This window comes from Pseudophryne corroboree, chromosome 4, assembly GCF_028390025.1.
Source record: "Pseudophryne corroboree isolate aPseCor3 chromosome 4, aPseCor3.hap2, whole genome shotgun sequence".
NCBI lineage: Eukaryota > Metazoa > Chordata > Amphibia > Anura > Myobatrachidae > Pseudophryne > Pseudophryne corroboree.
In genome coordinates this window covers 295800952-295827768 of record NC_086447.1, presented here as the reverse complement: position 1 = coordinate 295827768, position 26817 = coordinate 295800952, and the positions used below count along the sequence as shown (strand labels likewise).

The window sequence follows — 26817 nt, the reverse complement described above, 5'->3', positions numbered from 1 at the left end:
ATGAACGTCTATCGAGAAAGATTAGCCTCGCAGCTGCATTCAAAATAGATTGTAGTGGTGAGAGTCTGATCTTGGTAAGATCAATAAGGAGACAATTGAAATAATCAATGCTTAGAGAAGAACTAATCCCCATTCATTTGTATAGCCATCCTCCACCACACACTGCCGGAATTACAGTTTACAACAACGGAATTTTACAGTCTACAACTTTAAAGTATTTAATATAAATGGAGCAAAGAAAATGCATTACACTGCTGTTGTAGTTGAGTGTAGTGTTATTTAAGCAAATAGTAATCTAAAACAAGACAAAACATTATAAAGAACTTCATTTCATAGCTTATAGGGAAATTATGCACATATGTGACTTCAAAAGGAGATGGGACTTCCAGTTACTGCCATCTACACTGCAGTGCTGATCACTGGCACTGTTCACAAAAAAGGCCATCCCTATAAATGTAAATAGAATTACCCAAAAGCACACACTCTTTGCAAGAGGTCTTACTCCTAACGAGTGTACCATGTAGATCTCACTAACTTTTTCAGTTATTGTAGTGAGGCTATTTCTAAACAATACAAATCTTAGCAATACCAACACTCTCATTTTATTCAGCATTGGTGATCCTATCCCGGGAAAAAGTAATACATCCAATGTAATAAATTACACTGGATAATAAAAGTAGCAGATAGATGATAGTAGGGATTACAGGTCAGTGCTGTATTACAAAAGCAATCTCTTTTCTTTCTTGCAATACAGCAATGAACATACAATTTCTTCTACAGAGTGTACCATTAAGGTCCATTTCTCTTTTTTTCATCTTGAGGTATGTCATACTCCCACACAATTACCAAGCAATGGCCAAACGGAAGCGTTATAAAAATAAATAAAACTTTAATAGAAATAAAAAAGGTTCAATAAAAAAAACAAAAAACGTTAAATTAAATAAAACCGACAAGGAAAGTTAAGTTACACAATGAAACAACAGGGTCATTTTTTTTTTTAAACCAAGTTACCTCTTTCTCTTCCCCATCCTGGTCTATATTATTCTGACTCCTGTAATTTGATTCTGCAAAGATAAGAGACATTTTAGTTTAGCGTGGTTTCAAAGTGCTTCCATCCAAAGGCATAGGGGTATATGCAATTGCGGTCGAATTGAAAATGTCGAAAAACGGGACTTTTTCGCCAAAAATTTTTTTTTCGACAATGCAATAAAGTACTTTTTGTCAAAAAAACAGACTTTTCAAATTCGACTTTTTGAAATTCGACATTTGACAAATTCGAAATTTCTGCAATGGTACAAATGCGGCTTTTTGACAAAAGTATATTCAATTGAAGAATGTAAATTTGACAACAGTGCTTTTTGACAGTAAATTCGTCATTTTCAATCCGCCTCACTTTGCTGGCGGAATGTAATAAAAAAAATTTAAAACATGTTTTTTTTTTGTGTTTTTTTTTATTGCTAATAGCATATCTATTTATATTAGAAGGGATTAGGTACTTAGTTTGTCTATTTAGGAGGCACAAGTATTATTTATATATTTTTTAAAATATATATACTTTTTTTTTTATGGAATGGGTTAAATACCCGAAAAAAAATTGCGTGGGGTCCCCCCTCCTAAGCATAACCAGCCTCGGGCTCTTTGAGCCGGTCCTGGTTGCCAAAATACGGGGAAAAAATGACAAGGGATCCCCCGTATTTTAACAACCAGCACCGGGCTCTGCGCCTGGTCCTGGTGCAAAAAATACGGGGGACAAAAAGAGTAGGGGTCCCCCGTATTTTTTGTACCAGCACCGGGCTCCACTAGCTGGACAGATAATGCCACAGCCGGGGGACACTTTTTTACTGCTCCCTGCGGCCGTGGCATTAAATACCCAACTAGTCACCCCTGGCCAGGGTTCCCTGGAGGAGTGGGGACCCCTTCAATCAAGGGGTTCCCCCCCCAGCCACCCAAGGGCCAGGGGTGAAGCCCGAGGCTGTCCCCCCCATCCAAGGGCTGCGGATGGGGGGCTGATAGCCTTGAATAAAATGAAAGAATATTGTTTTTTGCAGAAGAACTACAAGTCCCAGCAAGCCTCCCCCGCAAGCTGGTACTTGGAGAACCACAAGTACCAGCATGCGGGGGGGAAACGGGCCCGCTGGTACCGTTAGTTCTACTGCAAAAAGAATACCCAAATAAAAACAGGACACGCACACCTTGAAAGTACAACTTTATTACATACATGTCGACACACACACATACCTACCTATGTTGACACGACGTTCGGTCCACTTGTCCAAGTAGAATCCACGGGGTGTACCTGAAAATAAAATTATACTCACCTAAATCCAGTGTCCAGTGATATTTGTAATCCATGTACTTGGCAAAATACAAAAACGCATTTACCCGATCCACACGGACTGAAAGGGGTCCCATGTTTACACATGGGACCCCTTTCCCCGAATGCTGAGACCCCCTGTGACTCCTGTCACAGAGGGTCCCTTCAGGCAATCAGGGAGCGCCACGTCGTAGCACTCTCCTGATTTCCTATGCGCGTCTGAGCTGGCAGACAGCGTATCGCACAGCACCTCCATTATATTCAATGGTGGGAACTTTGCGGTTAGCGGTGAGGTCACCCGCGGTCACGACGTGACGCTCACTGATTGCCTGAAGGGACCTTCTGTGACAGCAGTCATGACGGTCTCTGCATTCGGGGAAAGGGGTCCCATGTGTAAACATGGGACCCCTTTCAGTCCGTGTGGATCGGGTATGCGTTTTTTTGTTTTGCCAAGTACGTGGATTACAAATATCACAGGACACTGGATTTAGGCGAGTATATAATTTTATTTTCAGGTACCCTGGATTCGTCGACATTGGAGACGTGGCAGTCGGCGTGTCAACATAGATAAGTATGTATGGGTCGGCATGTGTGAAATAAAGTTGTATTTTCACGGTGTGCGTGTCCTGTTTTTATTTGGGTATTTTTTGCAGAAGAACGACAGGTACCAGCGGGACCGTTTCCCCCCCCGCATGCTGGTACTTGTGGTTCTCCAAGTACAAGCTTGCGGCGGGGGGGGGGGGGGGGGGGGCGCTTGCTGGGACTTGTAGTTCTTCTGCAAAAAACAATATTCGTTCATTTTTACACATGGCTATCAGTCCCCCATCCGCAGCCGCAGGGAGCGGTATAAAAGTGTCCCCCTGCTGTGGCATTATCTATCCAGCTAGTGGAGCCCGGTGCTGGTACAAAAAATACGGGGGACCCCTACTCTTTTTGTCCCCCGTATTTTTTGCACCAGGACCAGGCGCAGAGCCCGATGCTGGTTGTTAAAATACGGGGGATCCCCTGTCATTTCCCCCCCCCCCGTATTTTTGCAACCAGGACCGGATCAAAGAGCCCGAGGCTGGTTATGCTTAGGAGGGGGGACCCCACGTAATTTTTTTCCGGGTTTTTTGTACCATCTGAAAAGTCGATTCAAAATCCGTCAATTGGTCCGTTTTTCGACAGCGGGACTGTCGAATCCGTTTTTTATTGAATATTTCGAATTCCGGCACCCGCCGGCCGGAATTCGACGGTCGAATTGTGTCGAATTTAAAAACGGGCGAAAAATTGCCGCAATTCGCCCGCAATTGCATATACCCCATAGTAGTCATTATAAAATCAGATTGACGTCTTATGAACCAGTGCATATATAGAACATGGAGGCTCCGGTATGATATACCATCAGACGGGATGTCGGCTGTCAGTATACAGACAGAGGCATCCCGTCTGCAGCTGTCTGTATACTGACTGTATACTGTTTGCATCAATACTGACGCACGTCTTTGGTAGATCAGCTGTGTGTCGTTAAGGACGGTTAGCAAATCCAGGTGACAATGTGTGTGGTTCCTGACTGATTGCTGTAACAGGCCACCACATGATCGATTTGCTCAGTCTGAAAGGCAATTCCATCCAGTTTGCTATTGGGTTGTGAATGGGCAGCTTTTGAGAGAGGTAATCTGGTGTAATTAAAATCTTAAAGCTCTTTAATCCTGATGAGCTATACCTATAGTTTGTGAAGCTCAGTAATAGTTTATTTTACAGAAAGAAACGTCCAATGCAGATTTGTTATTCAGTTATCATTGTGTGTTTTCCAAGGTATCTATCATACTGGAAGAAGAAATGTAGGTGTCTCTCGTACCTGGCTGTGAAGGCATGTCTGAAGGTTCCATGGGCATGATAGGTTCCTGAAAGTGTTCAAAGAAGCAGATTTTACTCAACAAATATAAACATTTTAGGTTTGCTGAAAATATAAAAATCTAATCAGTTGTCCTCATACTCTCATTACACAATAACTTCCTAAAATTACATTTTCATTAATGTTGTTTAAAATCCTAGCAAAGATGGACAGCTACAGAGAATATGGGGCAGCTGTATTAAGCCTGGAGTAGTGATTAAGTGGAAGGTGATAACGCACCAACCAATCAGCTCCTGTCAAGTTACAGGCTGGGTTTGAAAAATGACAACGCACCAGCCAATCAGCTGCTAACTGTCATTTTTCAAACCCAGCCTGTAACTTGACAGGAGCTGATTGGTTGGTGCGTTATCACCTTCCACTTTATCACTTCTCTAGGCTTAATACATCTGCCCCATGGATTTACAGTATATACTGATGGTCACAAGCAAACCTTTTTCAGAAAAAATATAATTATTAGTTAAAAAAATGTATAAAATTCAGTTCCGAAAAATCAATGAGGATCTTTGTGGTCCACAATCTTAACATTACTGTATATTAAATTTTTTCGATAAGTTCACATTTGTGTTTTCAGCTACTCATCTATACTCCAGTTGAAATAAACAAATGTAAAATGCAGGTAATCTCATAAAAGAGAAGGTGAAAGCATAATTGCAGGACACAATCAGGGTTATTTACGAACAGAGGGGTTAATTCATGACTGTATGGAATTGCTCAGCCACAAGGAAGCGGCTGTGCAATTCAGTGTAATTAGGCACCGGTCAGCCTTCGTAAGCTGAAGCTTACTCAGGCTGGTCGTCAGATCCGGACACCTGGACCAGTCACGCCTAAAAAACAGGGGCGACATGCCCCCTGTTTTGAAGAACTGTTTGGCGCTCCAAACGCCACAGCATGTCAATCACGATGCGGCTGACAGGGGACTGTGAGTGATAATGCAATGCCCATTCTGCATGTGCGCAGAACGGGTCTTGTGCCTGCACAGACACCACACCATCTGATTTGGAGTATGGGTCATACTTAGGTCTACAGTTATTAGGTCGACCACTATTGGTCGACATGCATTAGGTCGACATGGTCACTAGGTCGCCGTGAACAAGGTCGCCATGGAAAAAGGTTGACATGAGGTTTATTTTACTTCTTTGGGTGTCGTTTTCTTCGTAAAGTGACGGGGAACCCCAATTAGTGCACCGTGTCCCCTCGGCTTCGGGCAGGTTGAAAACAAGTCGGATTGAGGTAAGGAGACGGGGAGCGGTGCGGCGGGCTACGGGGATCGGGGATGAGAGGTACCATGACGGCCGTCCCCAGCCAGGCACCCCTTTCCCTACAGTGCCTCCCCCACCGCCGCAGACATCACCCCCGCTGCCAGCTCCAGATGCCGATCTCAGCTCCCCCGCCGGCCGCCACGCTGTTCCCCCCGACCGCCGCCGCTCACTGTTCCCCCCCGCTGCTGCTGTCAGCGCACCCAGCAGCAGCAGGACAAGATACAGGGAACGGACAAATCAGACAGTCGGATTTGGCCGCTCTTTGAATAAAGGTTGTCGGGTCCAACTCGGACCCAACTCTTATTGAATATACCCCTATAGCTATCACAGCTGCAGCAATTGGTCTCTATGGGTGGCTACACATTTGCACTACATCTAGAGATTTGACTGGTCCCACTGTATAAAATAAATCCTTGGTTATGAATCTGCAGAATGGTCCAGCCCAAAAACTTCAATGACGAGATGAACAGGTATACTAAGTATCAATTAACAAAACGGATCCGTAATTATTATACATAAAATTATCAAATTAGTTTCTGCAAAAGCAAAATTTCTCTTTCATCCATTGGGGACACTGGAACCATGGGTATAGCTGGGATTGAGGAGTCCTGGGCACCTAATATAGTAGTTAACATCTTTTTGCAGACAGTACATGCTGCTCCTCCTGCACTATACCATGCAGTAGCCTGGTGCCTGTTCTTTTTTTTAGCCTGTTTTTCAAACTTCCTATATTTTTTTTCTTTTTGTGTTGTTTGGTTAGCGGGAACAGCAACACAGACGCTCACACTGGCCACACTAATGATATCCTGCTCCGATGGCTGGCGCACTGGCGATGGGGTCAATGTCACCGGACAGCTTCTGCGCAGAGAAATCGCAGCCACAGCTAGAGCACACGGAGACAGGTTAGATGCTCCCTGCACGGCGTGTGTGCAGGTATTTTTTTCATATGTGTTTTCATAATATGTCTTCCAAGTGCAATTCCACTAGGGCTACCCTGGAGAAGGGCTCTCCTGTGCTGTGCACATGTCCCTGCAGAACATGTAAGAAAAAATATTCTAGTGGTATAGGATGACGATAGCCTATGTGAACAATGCTTAACGGGGGCACAACATGGGTCTACCTCTGTGGCAGATCATCTGCAGGACTCTTCTTACAATTCTTTCCCTGAAAGTGCAATACTCCATCCTGTGAAAGGTCAAGGACTGCCTCTTCATGATCCTGTATTGGGTCCTTCTCACCTTCTCTGGAGATGGGGTGCGGTAACTTTTCATTACACCTTTCATGGACGTTGGTCAGCTTGGGTATCGTTGCTCCTGATCAACATCCTGGAGATTCGGCCTACAGAGCTCTCTGTCAAGTAAAGCCCTTGCTTCAGAACAGAGCAGTGAAAATTCAGTCTGACAACGATCCCGAAGTGTTCCAGATGCAACTATCACTGGGGGTCATCTGGACATTGACACAAGTTCCTTGATACTGCTCTCACACCAGGGACTCTGGCTAATTTACGCCTTCCCTCTGATCTCAATGCTTCCTTGGGTTCTCCACAAATTGAAGTTGGAAGGAGGCACTGCCATTCTGATCTCTCCAGACTGGCCATATTAATCTTGGTACGCAGATGTTCATGGTCTGTCCCTAGACTCCCTGTGGCGCTTCCTTCTCAAGCTGGATCTTCTGTTTCAGGGTCTTCAGCCGGGCCTCAACCATCTAGCGGTGGCTATTGAGACATCTGTCTTAAAGGTGAGGGGATTCTTGGATTCAGTTAACCAGATGAGACTTTGTGCCAGAAAACTGTGCTCAGTGAGAATTAATCACATCTGGCCGGCCCTTTTTTTTTATTTAAATCAGGTATATTTTATTGTTTTTTGAAAACATATAAAAAACAAACAATGCAAAAACAAGTGGTTACATTTCCTAAGGGTAAAAAATAAACATAGAGCATAGTGGGTAGAGCTGTCAAAACTAGTAGCAAGATCAGCATAGAGTCACAGTCAAACACAGAAAACATTACACCCCTGTAGTACAAAGCATCTGACAATAACGCATATAGGAAAAATAAATAAAAATAGGGATCCAAAAAGACAGAGCTGTAGTGCATAATAGGCAACTCTATACAACAACATAGACTATGACTTTATAAGCATGCACATAGGGGGGTTGCTAGACGCACACCAGGGGCAGGAGAGCAAGACAGATAAAAGGACAAGTTAATCAACAGGTTCAAGGTAGAATCGGGAATTCTGCCAGAGACCCCAGATTTTGTCATATTTTCCAGTGCAACTGCGTTTGGTGTACATGAAATGCTCATGAGAGAGTGTGGCGTTAACAAGTGCAACCCAGGCAGCATGAGAGGGCGAATCAGGGCCCATCCAGGTACAGGCTATACAAACACAGGCCAGGGTAAGGAGATTGTTGACATATAAATGGGGGTGAGCAGAGAGGGTTTCCTCCTATTCCAAGCCGAACACGCAAATGCAAGGGGACATAAGGGGGATTTGAATACCCATACTATGAATACTTGAAGTTATATTTTCCCAGAAGGAGGACACCCGAGGACACTGCCACAGCAGATACCAGAAATCAGGGCCCATCCAGGTACAGGCTATACAAACACGGGCCAGGCTACGGAGATTGTTGACATATAAATGGGGGTGAGCAGAGAGGGATTCCTCCAATTCCAAGCCAAACACGCAAATGTGGGGGAACATAAGGAGGATTTGAATACCCGTACTATGAATACTTGAAGTTACATTTTCCCAGAAGGAGGACACCCAAGGACACTGCCACAGCAGATGCCAGAAACCAGCCCCGCTGCTGAGCATTTAGGGCAGGCGTCTGATAGTAAACCACCGATCCGAAGCAATCTACTCTGGCTCCAATAGATCCTATGTAGAATATACAGTTGAATTTGCTGGAATCTGGCAAAAGCAGTGGCACGCCTAGGAGAGCTGACAACATGATCCCAATCCTCATAATCCAATGCCCCTAAATCAATCACCCATTTAGCTCATAGCGCACACAGTCTGCTCGTCACAGAGAAGGAGAGGAGTAGAGAGCCGAAATTGTATTGCGGCATGGCATATTGCAGATCAACGCATGAATAGGGGTTTCGGAGAGTTGCGGAGCGTTGCCTTTCCACTGTGCAGTCATGGCATGATGAAGCTGAAGATAGCGGTAAAAATAATGTCTGAGAATGGCATATGTAGAAGACAGATGGTCAAAACAGTGAAAAATCCCATCTTGATATAGTTGGCCCAGCACAGAGACCCCGTAGGAAACCCAACCGGAACGACCCTCCAGGGTACAAAGTTCAGGAAAATTCTTATTATTACAAATAGGAGAACAGGGATCAATAGTACGATACCTCAGCAAATCCTCAACTGTTACCCATATTCTGTGAACCTGTTGGAGAATGGGTGGGGGGGCCCAAGTCACCCAGTTGGGCCAGTTGAGTTGCAAAATAGTACAGGCGCATATCAGGCAATGCTAAACCACCCTCACATCTGGATCTCTATAATGTCTTAAGAGCGATACGCGCATGTGGCGAGCAATCAGCTGAAATTGCGAGGCTGGGATATAAGCAGGGGAATTCTGGAGAATATACAAAAATTTTGTCTGGATAACCATTTTAATCAGGTTAACCCTGCCCGTAACAGACAGAGGGACTGCCAGATGCGAGCCTTATTACGTAAATTAGCAATCTGTGGGGCCAAATTAAGGGCAACAAAGTTAGCAGGGGAGTGCGAAATTTGGATGCCAAGGTACTTAAATCGTGTGCACCATCGCAAGGTAAAATCATAGGTAGTAGAAGAAAGTAACGGAAACACCACTGATTTATCCTAATAAATGTGGACCCCAGAATAACGACCAAAATTTTCCAACAGAGTAAGGAGCACAGGTAGAGAATTTAGCATCTCTGATAGGTACAGAATCATGTCATCCGCATATAGGGGGTCATTCCGAGTTGATCGTAGCTGTGCTAAATTTAGCACAGCTATGATCATCTTCCCTGACATGCAGGGGGACGCCCAGCACAGGTCTAGTCCGCCCCGTATGTCAGTCCGGCTTCCCCCTCGCGCAAATACAAAAGCGCTGTTGTATTTGTGGAGTAACTCCCAGCCAGCGCAGCTCCTGCGGCTGGCCGTGAGTCGTTCGTCACTGCCACTGGCAGCAGTGGCTATGTGAGACGTCACGCAGCCGCCGCGGCCCGCCCCTCCAATGGTCCGGCCACGCCTGCGTTGGTCGGACCGCGCCCCCTAAACAGCAGCTTAACGCCGCCGTCCATCCCCCTGCCGCCCAGCGACCGCCTCTGCCTCAGAGGCGATCGCTAGGCAACGACGGCTGCCATGCGCCAGCGCACTGCGATGCCGGCGCATGCACAGTTCCGACCCGATCGCTGCAATAAACTGCAGCGAGCGATCGGGTCGGAATGATCCCCATAGGCCAATCTTCTCTCTATACCCAACCCGAAATCCCCGCATATCAGGAGAAGCCCATATGCGAAATGCCAGTGGTACCACGGCAAGAGCAAAAGCAGGGGAGACAAAGGGCAACACTGCCTGGTACCACTCCCCAGCGTCAAGGAGTCAAGTGGTGATTCCGTTAACAGTGATCCTAGCGGCAGGACCAGAATATAACAATTTAACCCATGCAAGAAAGTTAGGGCCCAATCCAAATGTTAACAAAACCTCCCAAAGATAAACCCATTCCATAGAATCAAAAGCACGGGCAGCGTCATTTGATACAATAATTGCTTTGTCCATCCCCCCACTGGCCCACTGAAGATGAGTAAATAAGCCTCTAAGATTGAGGGCAGTCGACCTGCCAGGCATAAAGCCAGTCTGGTCCGAGTGCACCAACTCAAGCACCACTGCATTAAGGCGAATGGGCACTAGTTTTGCCAGTATTTTTATATCAGTGGACAGTAGGGAGATAGGACGATAAGAGTCAGGGGAGAGATAGTCCTTACCCAGCTTGGGTATCAACACCACCAATGCCTCCATCATGGAGGGAGGAAGAAATTTACCAGAGCGGTCACCCTGGATGTAGAAGTCATGGGCCCAAAACAGCCACCGCCGTTTGGATTTGTCAAGGAGGAGGGCATTCCATCGTTTATGAACAATGAGCCACTCTACTCTGTCAGCAGGTAAACCAGTATTTAAGTACATTTGTGCAAGCTCCGCACTCCGTCTCTCCAACTCCTTCTCAGACCTACGGTTAAAAACCTTCAATCGGGCTACCCGTGATACAGCGAGCCACGCTGATTTCACGGGTAGCCAAAATTAACTGGCCCAAAGCATTATGAATTCCTCCCAAAGCGCTATGAGTTCAGATACTGCTCCCATCTGTGTCAACCAGAAGGGTTAAGCCTCCAAAAACTTGCCCCTCTAGGAGACTCTAAACTCAAAGATAAATAAACAGGAGACTGATCTGAAATTCTACGAGGCAAATAATCAATAGCTGACACAGAGGGAAGCAATTGACGGGACAGTAGGGCCATATCTATGCGCAAAAATACACCATGTGACCTGGAAAAACATCTTACAGAAGGGAAACGCAGGCGCCAAACATCTATCAAACCCAATTCTGCAATTAATCTTGCAAAGGCTGTACTGTCCCCCGACACACGCAAGGGAGCAGTTCGCTACCTGTCTAAGGATCGTTCATAACAGCATTAAAATCACCAAAACAGATGACCGGCATGGAAGGAAAATCCTGCATAAACGTGCAAGCCTTAGTTAGAATAGTGTAGGGGAAAAAGTTGATATATCTCTGTGCGCTAATGTTCTGCATCTTTGGCAATATATTTGAAATGGAATCACATCAAATCCCAAATACACAATCACAATACACAAATTTTTCTCCACAGAAATATCTCTGAGATATTTCTGTGGAGAAAAATTTGTGTGTCTCAAAAAGGAGTGAAGGAAAGAGACCCACCTGATATGCGTGTTGAATATCGTCTCATTGTGAGTGCCATATAAAGGGTGCAACCCCGAGACTATTTCTCACGTGGTGACAGACTACCCTGGTGTGAAAACCTGGAGTCTATATGCCTTCCCCCTTTGCACCATTGTGAGTGGTTGGGAAGGGGGATTTCCCCATAATTTCAAATCTGTTCCATTATTTTAAACATAGTGTGAATGTCAACATCATTGTACTGTATGACACGAGAATTTTTTTTTATATATGCATGGATACATCCTGGAACATGAAAACGAGAATTATCTGATCCACTTCACCTAAAAACTAAGGGTAGTGCATATTTGTGTTTGCGAGCGCCCAGGCGTTATATTTGTAATTTTTGTGGTTAGTTAGAATAGTGGGCTGATATGGGAGGGGAGATACATATGGCAAGCAAGACAAAGGAGGTATTATGCAGTGTACCTGCCAAGAAAACAAAACAGCATAACGGATCAATTTGAACTCTCTAACACACAAAACCAATGTTTTTATGTATTAATACAGAAACCTCTCTAGAGTTAGTGTGAAAGGTGGAGTGGAAGGCCCAGCCTACCCAGGGTTTTTTGAGGAAGAGAACACGTCCACCAACAAGGTACGTCTCAAAAAGACACACCAAGCCCGGGCAAAGAGCCTTCAGTTGTTTCAGGACCAGGGAGCGCTTAATTCTATAATTAAGGCCTCTGACATTCCACAATATGACATTTACCATGTTGACAAGAAAACCACGTAGATGTCCAACGTTAGAGTGACCATGTTATTCCTTTTACCTGGGACGCTCATGGATTACACAGGTTCTGTGGCTGGCTGTCTTCAAGCCTACATTTCAGCTGGTTTTAATCAGCCACAGAACCCGTGTAATCCATGAGCGTCCCAGGTAAAAGGGATAAAATGGTCACACTATCCAACGTCAACGCCACCCCCGTGTATCGCCAGCCAACCTCCACGCTCAGACAGCTCAGAACCAAAATATACCAGGAAATGTATACACCGCATAAACAAGTTGAAATAAGAAAAATAACAAAACCCAACCCGCTCCACCCTACATACCCACCCAAACATAGGTACACTTCTTCCCAAACATTAGAAACCTGACCCTAGGAGAGAGTCAAAACAGAAAAGAACAAAACCACAGGGCAGCTAATACTATAGCTTATAGGACATGATATCCCCAGCCATCAGGCTATAAGAAGCCAGCGACAAAACCCCAAACCAGAGGGGAAGGGCCAAACTAAACCCCGTACATTTCCCTCTATATAACAAACAATCCCGTAGGAGAACCAGAAAAACATCCCTCCTCATACTCCAAGAGTACACCAGGGGAAAATTAACTATACATCACCTGCATAATACAGGAATACACTGAGCATACGGAACCAAAAATAGGATTTTAATACCTACCGGTAAATCCTGATCTCTTAGTCCGTAGAGGATGCTGGGGATGCTTCAAGAACCATGGGGCATAGACGGGATCCGCAGGAGACATGGGCACTTCAAGACCTTAAAAGGGGTGTGAACTGGCTCCTCCCTCTTTGCCCCTCCTCCAGACTCCAGCTATAGGAACTGTGCCCAGGGAGACGGACATTTCGAGGAAAAGGATTTTAATTTTTAAGCTAAGGTGAGATACATACCAGCTCACACCTCAAACACGCCGTACAACATGGCAATCAACAACAACGCATGCAACGGCATGACCAACATCAGCCACAGACTGACGGAACTTAACTCAACATGAGTGTAACCATAACTGCAGATACAGCCCGCACTGGGACGGGCGCCCAGCATTCTCTACGGACTAAGAGAAAAGGATTTACCGGTAGGTATTAAAATCCTATTTTCTCATACGGCCTAGAGGATGCTGGGGATGCTTCAAGAACCATGGGGTTTATACCAAAGCTCTAGAACGGGCGGGAGAGTGCGGATGACTCTGCAGCACCGATTGACCAAACAAGAGGTCCTCCTCAGCCAGGGTATCAAACTTGTAAAACTTCGCAAAGGTGTTTGATCCCGACCAAGTAGCAGCTCGGCAAAGCTGTAAATGCCGAGACCCCTCGGGCAGCCGCCCAGGATGAGCCCACCTTTCTGGTAGAATGGGCTTTCACCCATTTCGGTAACGGCAATCCTGCCGTAGAATGAGCCTGCTGAATCGTATTACAGATCCAGCGTGCAATAGTCTGCTTGGAAGCAGGAGCCACAATCTTGTTGGGAGCCCACAGGACAAACAGAGCCTCTGTTTTCCTAATCTGTGCCGTTCTGGCGACATAGACCTTCAAAGCTCTGACCACATCGAGAGACTTTGATTCCGCCAAGGCATCAGTAGCCACTGGCACCACAATAGGCTGGTTCACGTGAAACGATTAAACCACTTTTGGCAGAAATTGCTGACAAGTTCTCAACTCCGCTCTATCAGCATGGAAGATTAAATAGGGGCTTTTGTGAGACAAAGCCGCCAACTCAGATACCCGCCTTGCGGATGCCAAGGCCAACAACATGAATTCTTTCCAAGTAAGGAATTTTAACTCAACCTTACGTAAAGGTTCAAACCAATGAGATTGCAGGAACTGCAACACCAACATTAAGATCCCACGGTGCCACAGGGGGCACAAATGGAGGTTGGATGTGCAGCACGCCTTTCACGAAGGTCTGAACTGAAGGGAGGCCAATTCTTTCTGAAAGAAGATTGACAAGACCGAAATTTGTACTTTAATAGAGCCTAACTTTAGGCCCGCATCCACACCTGCTTGCAAAAAATGGAGCAAACGCCCCAGCTGAAATTCTTCCGTAGGAGCCTTCTTGGATTCACACCAAGACACATATTTCCTCCAAATACGGTGGTAATGCTTTGCCGTTACTTCTTTCCTAGCCTGAAGAAGTGTGGGAAGGACTTCACTGGGAATACCCTTCCGGGCTAGGATTTGGCGTTCAACCGCCATGCAGTCAAACGCAGCCGCGGTAAGTCTTGATACACGCACAGTCCTTGTTGTAACAGGTCCTCCCGTAGAGGAAGAGGCCAGGGATCTTCTATGAGCAATTCCTGAAGATCTGAATACCAGGCCCTCTTTGGCCAATCTGGAACAATGAGTATCGTCTGAACCCTTGTTCTTCTTATAATCTTTATCACCTTTGGAATGAGTGGAAGTGGAGGGAACACATATACCGACGGAAACACCCACGGTGTCACAAGGGCGTCCACCGCTATTGCTTGAGGGTCCCTCGACCTGGAACAATATCTCTGAAGTTTCTTGTTGAGGCGGGACGCCATCATGTCTATTTGAGGAATTCGACTTGTCACTTCTGCAAAGACCTCTTGATGAAGACCCCACTCTCCTGAATGGAGATCGTGTCTGCTGAGGAAGTCTGCTTCCCAGTTGTCCACTCCTGGAATGAAGACCGCTGACAGAGCGCTTGCATGTCTCTGCGCCCAGTGAAGAACTTTCGTGGCCTCGGCCATTGCCGCTCTGCTCTTTGTTCCGCCCTGGCGGTTTATGTACGCCACTGCTGTTATGTTGTCTGACTGAATCAAGACGGGCAGACTGTGAAGATGTTCCGCTTGCAGAATGCCGTTGTAAATGGCCCTTAATTCCAGAATATTTATGTGCAGACAAGCTTCCTGGCTTGACCATTTTCCCTGAAAATTTCTCCCCAGCCTTGGAGACTTGCATCTGTGGTCACCAGGATCCAATCCTGAATCCCAAACCTGCGTCCCTCCAGAAGGTGAGAACTGTGCAGCCACACAGGAGGGAGATCCTGGTCCTGGAATATAGGAGTATTTTCCCGTGCATGTCCAGGTGAGACCCCCACCACTTGTCCAACAGGTCCCACTGAAACACCCTGGCATGGAACCTGCCATACTGAATGGCCTCGTAGGCCGCCACCATCTTCCCCAGCAACTGAGTGCATTGAAGAATCGACACTCTTGCCAGTTTCAGAATCTGTTTTACCATGTTCTGTATTTTCAGAGCCTTTTCCACTGGAAGAAAAACTCTCTGTAATTCTGTATCCAGAATCAGACCCAGGAACGACAGCCGTGTCGTCGGAACCAACTGTGATTTTGGCAAGTTTAGGAGCCAACCATGTTGTTGCAGAATCGTCAGTGAGAGCAACATTTTTCAGCAATTGCTCCTTGGATATCGCCTTTATGAGGAGATCGTCCAAGTACGGGATAATTGTGATTCCCTGCTTGCGTAGGAGAACCATCATTTCCGCCATAACCTTGGTGAAACTCCTCGGAGCCGTGGACAGGCCAAACGGCAACGTCTGAAATTGGTAATGACAATCCTGAACAGCAAACCTCAGGTATGCCTGATGTGGAGGATATATTGGAACATGTAAGTAGGCATCCTTTATGTCAACCGACACCATAAAATCCCCCTCCTCCAGACTGGAGATCACTGCTCGGAGAGATTCCATCTTGAATTTGAACTTTTTTAGAAAGAAATTGAAGGATTTTAGGTTCAGAATCGGTCTGACTGAGCCATCTGGCTTCGGGACCACGAACAGACTCGAATAAAAACCCTCCCCCTGTTGTGACGGGGGTACTGTGACAATGACTTGATTCTGACACAGCTTTTGTATTGCAGCGCACACTACCTCCCTTACTAGAAGAGAAGCTGGCAAGGCCGATTTGAAAAATCGGTGAGGGGGTACGTCTTGAAACTCTAATTTGTACCCCTGGGGTTACTATTTCTAATATGCAAGGATCCAGGTCCGAGTGCACCCAGACCTGACCGAAGAGTTTGAGACGTGCCCCCACCGGTGCGGACCCCCGCAGAGGAGCCCCAGCGTCATGCGGTGGATTTGGTGGAAGCCGGAGAGGACTTCTGCGCTTGGGAACTTGCCACAGCCTGTGACCTTTTTTCCCGTTCCTCTTCCTCTCGCAGCAAGGAAAGAGGACCCTCGCCCTTTTTTGTATTTATTGGGCCGAAAGGACTGCATCTGATAGTGGGACGTTTTCTTTTGTTGCGCAGGAACATAAGGTAAAAATTATGACTTACCCGCGGTAGCCGTAGATACCAGGTCAGTGAGGCCGTCACCAAACAAGACACTACCGTTAAACGGTAGAGACTCCATAGTCTATTTAGAGTCAGCATCAGCATTCCATTGATGAATTCACAATGCCCTTCTAGCCGAGACTGCCATGGCATTGGCCCTTGATCCCAAAAGGCCAATATCCCTCGGAGCTTCTTTTAAATATGCTGCAGCGTCCCTGATATGACCCAGAGTCAAAAGCACGCTATCCCTGTCCAGGGTATCTATCTCAGATGACAAGTTATCTGCCCACTTTTCAATAGCGCTACTCACCCATGCCGAAGCAACGGCAGGCCTGAGTATCGAACCTGTAGTAACATAAATGGATTTTAGTGTATTTTCCTGCTTACGATCCGCAGGATCCTTTAGGGCCGCCGTGTCAGGAGACGGAAGCGACACCTTTTTGGATAGATGCGATAGAGATTTGTCCACCGTAGGGGTTGACTCCCACCTTTCCCTGTCCCCAGAGGGGAACGGATATGCCACTGGAATTCTTTTGGGAACCTGTACCTTCTTGTCAGGATTTTCCCAAGCCTTTTCAAAAAGAGCATTCAGTTCATGGGAGGGAGGAAACGTTACCTCAGGTTTCTTTCCTTTAAACATACAGACCCTTGTATCAGGAACAGCAGGATCCTCTGTGATATGCAACACTTCTTTTATCACCACAATCATGTACTGAATGCTCTTAGCCAGTTTAGGATTTAATCTGGCATCACCATAGTCGACACTGGAATCAGAGTCCGTGTCGGTATCCGTATCTGCTATCTGGGTAAATGCACGTTTGTGTGACCCCGAAGGGGTCTGACCATGCATCCTCCATGGATTTCCTCCATGTCTGGTTTTTAGACTCAGATTTATCTAATCTCTTAGTCAACCGAGCCACATTTGCATTCAAAACACTCAACATATTTACCCAATCAGCCGTCGGCGGTGCCAACACAGTCACTCCCACTGCCTTTTCTGTCCCCAACTCCAGCCTCCTCCTGGGAAGAGCACTCAGCCTCAGACATGTCAACACACGCGTACCGACACCCACAACCACACTGGGGCTATAGGGGACAGACCCACAGTAAAGCCTGTTAGAGAAACACAGAGGGAGTTCTGCCAGCTCACAACCCAGCGCCTGTTCCGGTTCTGAAGGGAGTAATATACTGCCCAGACCTGTCAGCGCTTTCAATATCAACCAAATAGCACCAAATCTCTTGTGCCCCCCGCCGTTTTGCACCCTGTTACTTGCACAGTAGTGTGGGAGGCCAGGCTCAGCGTCTCTGCAGCTTCTGTGAAGAGAAAAAGCAAAAAATATATTGATTTCTGATGAAGCCGCTGAACCCGGAGGGAGGCGGAGAAACGCGTAAAAGGACTCACGGTACTTTTATCCATACCACCGCTAGTGGACACGCTCACCGCAAATTGCAGCTCCAGCCGTCTTACATCTACATACGGACTTGTTCCTCCAGAGATGACTGCTCTTTAAGGTTAAAAGCACCAGCAGCCGGGAGGAGTCCTTTGCAAATATCTAGCTGGAGAGTGCGGTAAGAATAACTACCTTGTCTGGCCAGACGATTCAAATAAATCTATTTTGTCATGCTCAATATAGATGGATATTGACTGCTAAACGGACTGTTCTATATTCTGTGGTTATTGAGAAATATATAACAACGGCTATCAGGGACGCAAACCAGCCGCAGGAATCAGTGTGTTTTATGTCACGTTATTATAGTGACACAGTATCATTAAGCACTGAATGGATTGCCAGTGCTAAAACGGACTGATCAATCTAGTGTGTCTGTTAAGTTACACATGAGAAGTGTGACTGTTACTTATTAGTTACAAAAAAAAGTTGTTTAGAGTGCCATATTGCTACATTCTTTTAGTGATCTAGTGATATTAATCTCTGACTGAGCCTCTATACATTCTCGTATTTATTCAGACAGATATTTTAGGTGGGAGTGATTCCTTGTGGATGTATTAATTAAGATTTAGTGTGTTTATTCACATTTAAGAGATTTTTATATAAGCTTAGGAGAACAGGCTGTGCCATATATGTTTTTTAAAATTTAGTATGCCAGTCATTTAAATTTACCGGCCGGTGGTTCTGGATTCTTGAATGTAATTTTAATGCAATAGTAATATATGTAAATAATAAAAAATAAAAAAATCTTTGCCCAACTTATGTGCGCTGCAATATTTTTTGCTTTTTCTATCTGATTTTCTAAGGTTGAGTAGCCTTAACTTGCTGGCAGCACATGGGTTTGGAGTGACTGAGCGCTTGGCTATATATTTTTATTTTTTGTTCTGTGAAGAGAAAATGGCGCTGGTCAGAGCTGTGAGGGCTAAGCCACGCCCCCTTAATGGCACGCGTCAGTCCCGCTTAATTTCAGATATTTATACTGGCGGGGGTCTTGTATTTAGTGTCCAGCACTGTATACACTCATTGCCAGTCGCTGTTTGAGGTTTATGCTGCCCAGGGCGCCCCCTCTGCGCCCTGCAGTGCCTTATGTATGTGGGAGCATGGCACATAGCGCGGCACCTCAAATGCCGTCTTCTGCCGTCACTCAAGCCTTCTGATCTTCTTCTACTCACCCGGCTTTTGACTTCAGGCTCTGCAAGGGGGGTGACGGCGTGGCTCCGGGAACGAGCAGCTAGGCGCACCAAGTGATCGGACCCTCTGGAGCTAATGGTGTCCAGTAGCCTAAGAAGCAGAGCCCTGAAACTTACAGAAGTAGGTCTGTTTCTCTCTCCTCAGTCCCACGATGCAGGGAGCCTGTTGCCAGGTCTCCCTGAAAATAATAAACCTAACAAAAGTCTTTTTTTCTGAGAAACTCTGGAGAGCTCCTCAGTGTGCATCCAGTCTCACTGCGCACAGAGTCTAACTGGAGTCTGGAGGAGGGGCATAGAGGGAGGAGCCAGTTCACACCCCTTTTAATGTCTTGAAGTGCCCATGTCTCCTGCGGATCCCGTCTATGCCCCATGGTTCTTGAAGCATCCCCAGCATCCTCTAGGACGTATGAGAAAAAAACAATAAAATGTGCGAGTTCAATAACATGGCGGGGCAGCCCGCGGGACCGGATGCAAGTCGATCCAAGCTGAAGCCTCTTGGGGAGAATAAAAAAAAAAAATGTGTAAAAAAAATGTGTACAATTACCAGCAACCACTCAAAGACAGACAGGAAAGGGCATTTTGTTGTTTTACTTGCGTGAATTGTGAACGAGATTTCTGCACTTTGGCTGAAAAGTGCTGAAAAGCAGCCACCTGCTGCCCTCCATGTTACAAAGGACCCTGAAGTCTAGCAAGATGGAGAACAGCATCTCGATCCTTGTAGTGTAGGAACTTAGCTATAAATGTCTGTGGTTGTGCTCCATGAGGCAGCGGTGAGTAGGCACTCTGTGCACCCGTTCAACGGCAAATTGAGGGGTAAAGGAGTCCTTCCCAAACAAAGATAATAGCCAGGATTTAAGGAAGCGTTCAGGCTCCGAACTCAGTCTTCTCCGGTAGGCCCACAAAACGGACATTATTCCTGCGGAGACGCCCCTCAATATCAGTCAGTTTAAGACGGCATACAGACTTTTGAGATTTCAAAGTAGACAGGGGAATAGGGAGAGGTGTACAGGAATCTTCTAATGTGAAAATGCGGTTCTCCGTCTCCCCCACCCGGTCCCTTAGTTTCTGCATGTCCTGACGTATAAAGGAAACATCAGTTTGCGCTTCAGAGACCTTATCAGTCAGGCGTTTTTCAGAATCAGTGATAGAATGTAGGAGCTGCGTCATTGTGACCTCTGGGGATCCAGCCATTTACGGGGAGGATGGAGGGGAATCAGAGTGGGAGTGTGAGGATGATGGTGAAGGAGCTGAAGTTTGTGCACCCTGTGCAAATCTTGCCAGGCGAGCCACGGCAAAAAGGCCGCGCTTCCGGACCATCAGGCTCAGTTATGGAAAATAAACAAGGCAGGAGTATATATTCCAACAGAGGTGGAGACACAGCGTATAGCAGAGCCACTGAAGAAACAGGAACAGTCTCAATGAATATAGTAAATGGGGAGAGGGGAAAAGAGCCAGTGTAGCTGCAATAATATCCCTCTACCTCACCTCCAGGATACACACAAACTCCCAATCAGGGACAGGGCTTCACAAACCACCACAGGTGCAGGGTTAGGGAGTGCAGCAGGCAATACTATTGTTGATGTTATCCCTCAGGCACAGCCTCACAGAACAGGGAGAGCACAGTCCGTTTTCAATTAGACTAGGAGTGCAGCAGCAATCCTCTCACCAACGCTGACAGGAGCAAGGGGGGAAACGGCTGCATCAGCCGCACAGCTCACCCTCTCCAAGATGGAGGCAGGGACCACTAGGAGGCTGCACACCACTCACCAGCGGGAACCAGCAAGGGTGGACAGATCCGGGCCACCTTGCAGAGGACCGGCAGCACTCCTCCAAGGACAGGCCGGCGGGCAGAAGACAGGCAGGTGAGTAGAACGGTATTTAGGCAGAGCGTCCCCAGATCCAAGATGGCGCCGGCCAGACACAAGCAGCCGCAGCCTCCCCCCCTGTAAACAGGGATTGCAGGAGGCAGCGGTACGAACAGGGACCTGCTCCCCGATCACCAGGAGCAGGGATCACTCAGCCACACTCCCCACCGATCGTGGGACTCCACCGCAGGCTGCAGGAGGTTATAACAGGATAATAGGGCTAGGGAGTTAGTAAGCACCCGTCCTACTCCATATACAGCTAGGCCACGCCCCCCGGCAGACCTATTTTGACTGGTGTTCTGTCCATAATCTGGAAACAACTACTTTCCATTTATCTTATACTTTTTCAAGCATGTTTGGGTTTTCATCTCTCTTCCTTGAAGGCCCAGGTGTCAGCCCTGTCGGTTCTCTTTCAATGAAAAGTGGCCCTTTTACCAGTTGTTCAGACCTTTTCGTAGAAGGTTCTGCACATTCAACCTACATTTGTTCCCCTGGAGACTCCATGGGACTAAATGTTGGTGTTGCAAGTTCTTCAGGCTCATCCTTTTGAACCCTCCGTGCACCTCTGATGGCTCATGTGGAAAGCAGTCTTCCTGTTAGCCCTACTTACTTAAGACAAACAGGATTTCAGATTTGAACAGTTTGTCTCATTGATCCCCTGTTCTTATTTTTCATATATATCTGGTTGTTCTCCATACGCAACTAGGGTAATTTCCGAAGGTAGTTTCCAGATTTCATATCAGTCAGGAAATAATGGCTCCCTCTCTTCTAGTTCCTGAATCTTCTGAATCACAACCCACTTTGGCTCCCCTGGATGTCATTTGGGCCCTCCATATCTTTGTGAATCGGGCCAAGGCCATTTGCTAATCGGATTTGCTCTTTATGACTTCAAAAAGCACTGCTGGCTAGCACCCAAGCAAACCTTGGCCTATTGGCTTCGGGCAGAGCATTTGCCACGCCAACACTTTTGTGGATCAACCAGTTCCTGCCTCAGTGTGTGTGCATTCCACTGGGTCTGTGGGGACTTCCTGGATGGCTTGGTGTGGTGCCTCAACGGAGCAACTTTGTTAGATGGGCACATACTTTCATTAATTTTTACAACTGACACCTTTGCCTCTAATGATGCTAGTTTTGGGCATAGGGTCTTATGTACATCACAACAGCGTTCCCTCCCTTAGGGGAACAGATTTGAGACGTTCCATGGTCCCCCATGGGTGAAAGAGAAAATAGGGCTTTTTAGCTGTAAATTCCTTGTTTCTGAATCCATTTGGGGCACATTGCTCACCCTTACACCCCTGGCCGGCTGAGTGTTTTTCCTTGTATGGCACTTCGCTCGGTTGCCGGTTGTGTGCAGATTTTTCTTCTCCTCTTGATAAGTTTAACCGGCTGCTGCAGGCTAGAGGTGGGATATAGAGGAGGAGAAGCACGTGCTATCTGCAGAAAGCAGGTCTCCTCCAGCTCCATTATACCCATGGTTCCAATGTCCCCCATGGACTCAAAGAAAAGGATTTTACACGTAAGAACCAAATCCGTTTTTACTTGTAACTATGAGTTAGACTGTAGGCCAATAATCTAAGGAAAGCTAACATTGTAGCAGAAATCTAAATAAAAAAATCTCCTTTCTCCATCAGCCATGAGCCATTTCATAGTTAATCGATCGTGAATGTCAGTTTTAGACAACGCTAACTCTATGGGGGGGAATTCAACTGATATTGCCGCTCGATCTCTCGTCTAAAGTGATTAAATAACGCCCCTGCGATCTCACATTGATGCTGTTTATCGTGTCCATTAGTGTCAGGATTAGCCGCGTAAAGCAGCTAAACTCGACTAAACCAATGGGTTTGATCGTGAAAAGTGCCGTTTGGGCTCACAAATGGGTGACTTTTCATACATTTCCGCTTGCCAGCATGGGGGGCTGCAAGCTGAAATGTGTCAATCCGTGTCCGAACGGAGCATCAATTGACCTGCTCCGTTGGGCGCCATCTAGTGGTGAGATACAATTGAATTCCCCACCTATGAGAGAAGATAAAAGCAGTCAACTAGCAGTATATAAAAATCTGTTTGGCCATAGGCCACCAGTGTGTGCAGTCATTGACTAATTGGCATCCATGTGATCACGTACAGTATTCACTTGATTTGAGCACTTAGCAACAACAGCCATAAAATTTTGTCACCCATAGCGATGGCTGAACTAACAAAGCTACTGTAAAGTCACAAGGTGCACAGCTCAAGCTGTGTGTGTAGTTTATCCCTGAAGGGACCACAGGTTAGGACTCAGAGGAAGACTTGCATTAATGTTCATATGGATAGGAGTCTCCACAGCCGAAATGATGAAATACATGTAACTTCTACAACTCTAATGCCAGTGATCAATAATCCTTATACTTAAACAATTACTGGAGTTTATCAAAGTAGAAAATGAGGGGGGGACGGGGACGGTGATATGTCTGTACATTGCTCTATGAGTAATAAACACTGTTACTTACCGCTATTGTATGTCGGCCACACTCAATGCTAACAAGCTTGTGACATCTCTTATGAACCAGCAGCTTACAGTTGATACATTTATAACCTTGTCGTCCTAGTCCCCATATTCTGTCAGTGCAGATGGCACAGTGCGCACGCTGGAAAAGATTACAAACACAGACATTTCATTTCTAACAGACTGTCTCTATAACAGACACCCAGACAATCAGTTGGGTGAAGGGGATTACACTATCTGCAATACAGCCCTTACCTGACAATTCCAGCACATGTGGATTAAATAGCTAGTAACGCAATAATCGGTAGACATTGTGTCTGCTGGAAAACTAAACTAGGATCTGAGAACCTCTAATCATTGTGAATCTGGCGTTTACAGCCTGTGCTGGCATCAGAGGGTTATATACTGTAGATATCTGTATGCATCTACTGAAGTCATTCCTGATTAGGGATGATGTGGATCCTAATGTACACTGCAATATTTAAAGCCTGCTTGATTATAAGGTGTACTACGGCTGAAGGCATTAAATCATACCAAATGCAGTTGCAAAACACTTAGCAATCATAAGACCTCACAGATGCAGGCTTTACTTTGAAGTGTTAAACATTATTAACCTTTATTTATATGGCACCACAAGGCATCTGCAGCGCCAAATAAAGTGCATAAACAAATGAGCACATACAAAAACAGTGACTTATATTTCAAAACAATGCAGGACAAGTGCATGGTTTATAACCATTTCTGCATCAGTGGCCTCAGCACTCAAGTAGGCAGCAGGGTGGCAGAAACCAAAGGGTGTATGGTGTAGATGATAGTATAAGTAAGGGAAGCCAAAGCACATGAGGGAAGAGGCACCCTGCTCCTCAGAGCTTACATTCTAAAGGGGAGGGGCAGACAGGCAGGGGGCGACACATATGGGGTAAAAGTGAATATGTAACAGAGGGTTAGAATGAGAGATGGCTTGGTTTGGTGAAGAAGTGGGTCTTGAGAGCCAGTTTGAAGTTTTGTAGAGCGGCGGAGAGTTTAGGGAGGGAGAGAATTCCAGAGGTAGGGAGCAGAACGGGCAAAATCTTGTAGGCGGGAGTGGGAGGAAGTAATCTGTTTGCAGGAGAGGCGGCATGCATTTGTGGAGTGAAGAGAGCAGGTGGGAGTGTAAAGGGAGATGAGGTCAGAGATGTAAATAGGAAAGGAATGGATGAGAGCTTTGAGAGTGTGAGAAGCTAGAATTGGGTTCTGAAGGGGAAGGGGAGCCAATGTAGGTTTTATAGGAGAGTGGAGGCAGATATAGTAAATATGGAGAAGAAGATGAGCTGGCCAGCAGCATGGAGGACAAACTGGAGTGGAGAGAGGCAGTAGTCTTTGGAGATGACCAGTGAGTGGATGAGGGTCTTGGTAGCATCCAGGGTGAGAAAGAGTCTGATCCTGGAAATATTTTTGAGATGGATACAGCAGGACTGCGAAAGGTACTGAATGTGTGGTCTGAAGGAGAGGGAGGAGTCAAGGATAACTTCAAGACAACGCATGTGGGGGCTAGACAAGGTGGTTGTGCCATCAATAGATAATGAAATTCTGGGAAGTGAGGTTATGCGGGTGGTTGGAAAGTTGGTCACTCAGTCTCAGACAAGTTTCGTTTGAGAAAACACTGGGACAGCTAAGAAAAGGTAGCAGAGACATGACTCAACAGAGTGCATTTTCAAAGCCTCTGCTTTACTTCTGACAAGCAAGCGCTTGTTGTTTCCTGCCAAGTCCAGAAGCATTAACGGTACAATGGAGTTCATAGGGCATGGATAGGCATCTTAGCCAAAAAGGTGCACTGTCAAACATACCAGCTGTATAGGGGGACATACAGGTAATATTGTGTATGCTGGCTATCTGTTGGCATACAAGATAATATGGGCGTCTTGATTATGAATCATATCACCTTTCATGCTGGTTATTCCTGTCCCCTTGTAGTTTGTACTTGTAATCTATCTATAGACATTTATATAGCATTCTTTCCCCAGTACGACTCTAGGCACTCAAGTACCTATACAGCACAGCTTCACAAATATGTCAGACTCTGTTTTGCCAGGTAATTGCATCATTTTCTACACTACTGTAATCTTTGAGAAGCATCAATTAACACATTGCTAAAGCGCTGTTGAACAGAGGACAAAGTAAAAGTTTTTGTCTGCACTTTTGTTTTCCAAGTGCATGAGAACAAGTCAATAATAGGAACTCTATAGCCTTACATGTAATAACACAGCTTTCATCTAAATATAACCTCCTCTTGAAATGATTTATGTCTCATAAAAACTAATAATAAAACGAAAGCTTAAAAAGCAATACTTACTCTGTTAAATCTCTTGGCTTGGAAAGTATGGCCATTTGCGCAGTACAGCTTTCGCCATCTTCTCGCTCCACGTCGATAGATGGACTCTAAATATAGGTTATAATATGAAAAATTAATGTGGCAAATTGTACACTTTGCAACACACCCTACAAATAACAGTGTACACTGTACTGTATCTGATAAAACATACTGCATGTGTATTTTTATATAGCACTACCAACATATGTAACACCACAACAGCAAATATATTTTATTCAAACGCACAATTGATGGCAAAATGGGATGCGGCCAAAACCCTGTCAGAAGATCAGCAGCAGGATCCCAACAGACAGAATCCCGACAGATCCTGCCAGTAAGTAGAGGGCAATGTTTTTCAACCGCTGTGCCGCGGCACACTAGTGTGCCGCCAGCGGTTCTCATATGTGCCGCCACAGATGCCCGATGCCTAGCCGCCGACATCATCACCGATGGCCATCCCTACACTATCTGGTTTTGACTGCGCTGGACTATTCTACGGCACGTAACCTATGAGACACAGTGTGACTCACGCATGCCATGTCACCTTCGCGCCCGCCCGCTCACCTGCCTTCTGTCTCACCCCGTGCTGCTCCTTGCTCCTCCGGCTGCATACACTCCAGACGCTGAGGCAGGGAGAGGGAAACATGAGCTGTCCACTCACCTACCCACTCTCAACCAGTGCTGCTCCTTCCGGTGCATAAACTCCAGTGGCTGAGGCAGGGAGAGGGAAACATGAGCTTCATATACACTGACTCCCAGGTAGGGGCCAGTGAATTTGTACTTATTTAATTGCTGTGGTAGTCACTGTGTGGAAATACTGTGGGGGCCAATGTGTGGTATTTCTGTGGGGGGGCAATGTGTGGTATTACTGGGGGGGGGGGCAATGTGTGGTATTACTGTGGGGGGCCAATGCATTTGTTTAATTACTGCAGGGGCCAATGTGTGTGTGTGTGTTTTTTTAAATGTTGAAAATCACTGCACTAGGGGATGAATTAGGGTAAGGCAGTAGCCTGCAGGGGTAGGTGAGGTTATGGTTTCACTGCAGGAGAAAGGGGGTGGGGGG

General features: G+C 46.1%; 1 protein-coding gene across 3 annotated transcripts in view; it reads right to left on the bottom strand.

Moving 5' to 3' along the window:
- Nucleotides 1-26817, bottom strand: part of PRKCI (protein kinase C iota) — a 418248-nt gene that overhangs the window by 113068 nt on the left and 278363 nt on the right. For all 3 annotated transcript variants that reach the window (XM_063916222.1, XM_063916220.1, XM_063916221.1), the window contains 4 exons: nt 25737-25822; nt 23409-23546; nt 4155-4200; nt 1012-1064 (listed from right to left, as the gene is read on the bottom strand). In XM_063916222.1, coding sequence (XP_063772292.1) covers nt 1012-1064; nt 4155-4200; nt 23409-23546; nt 25737-25822 — 323 coding nt within the window. The remainder of the gene's footprint in view (nt 1-1011; nt 1065-4154; nt 4201-23408; nt 23547-25736; nt 25823-26817) is intronic.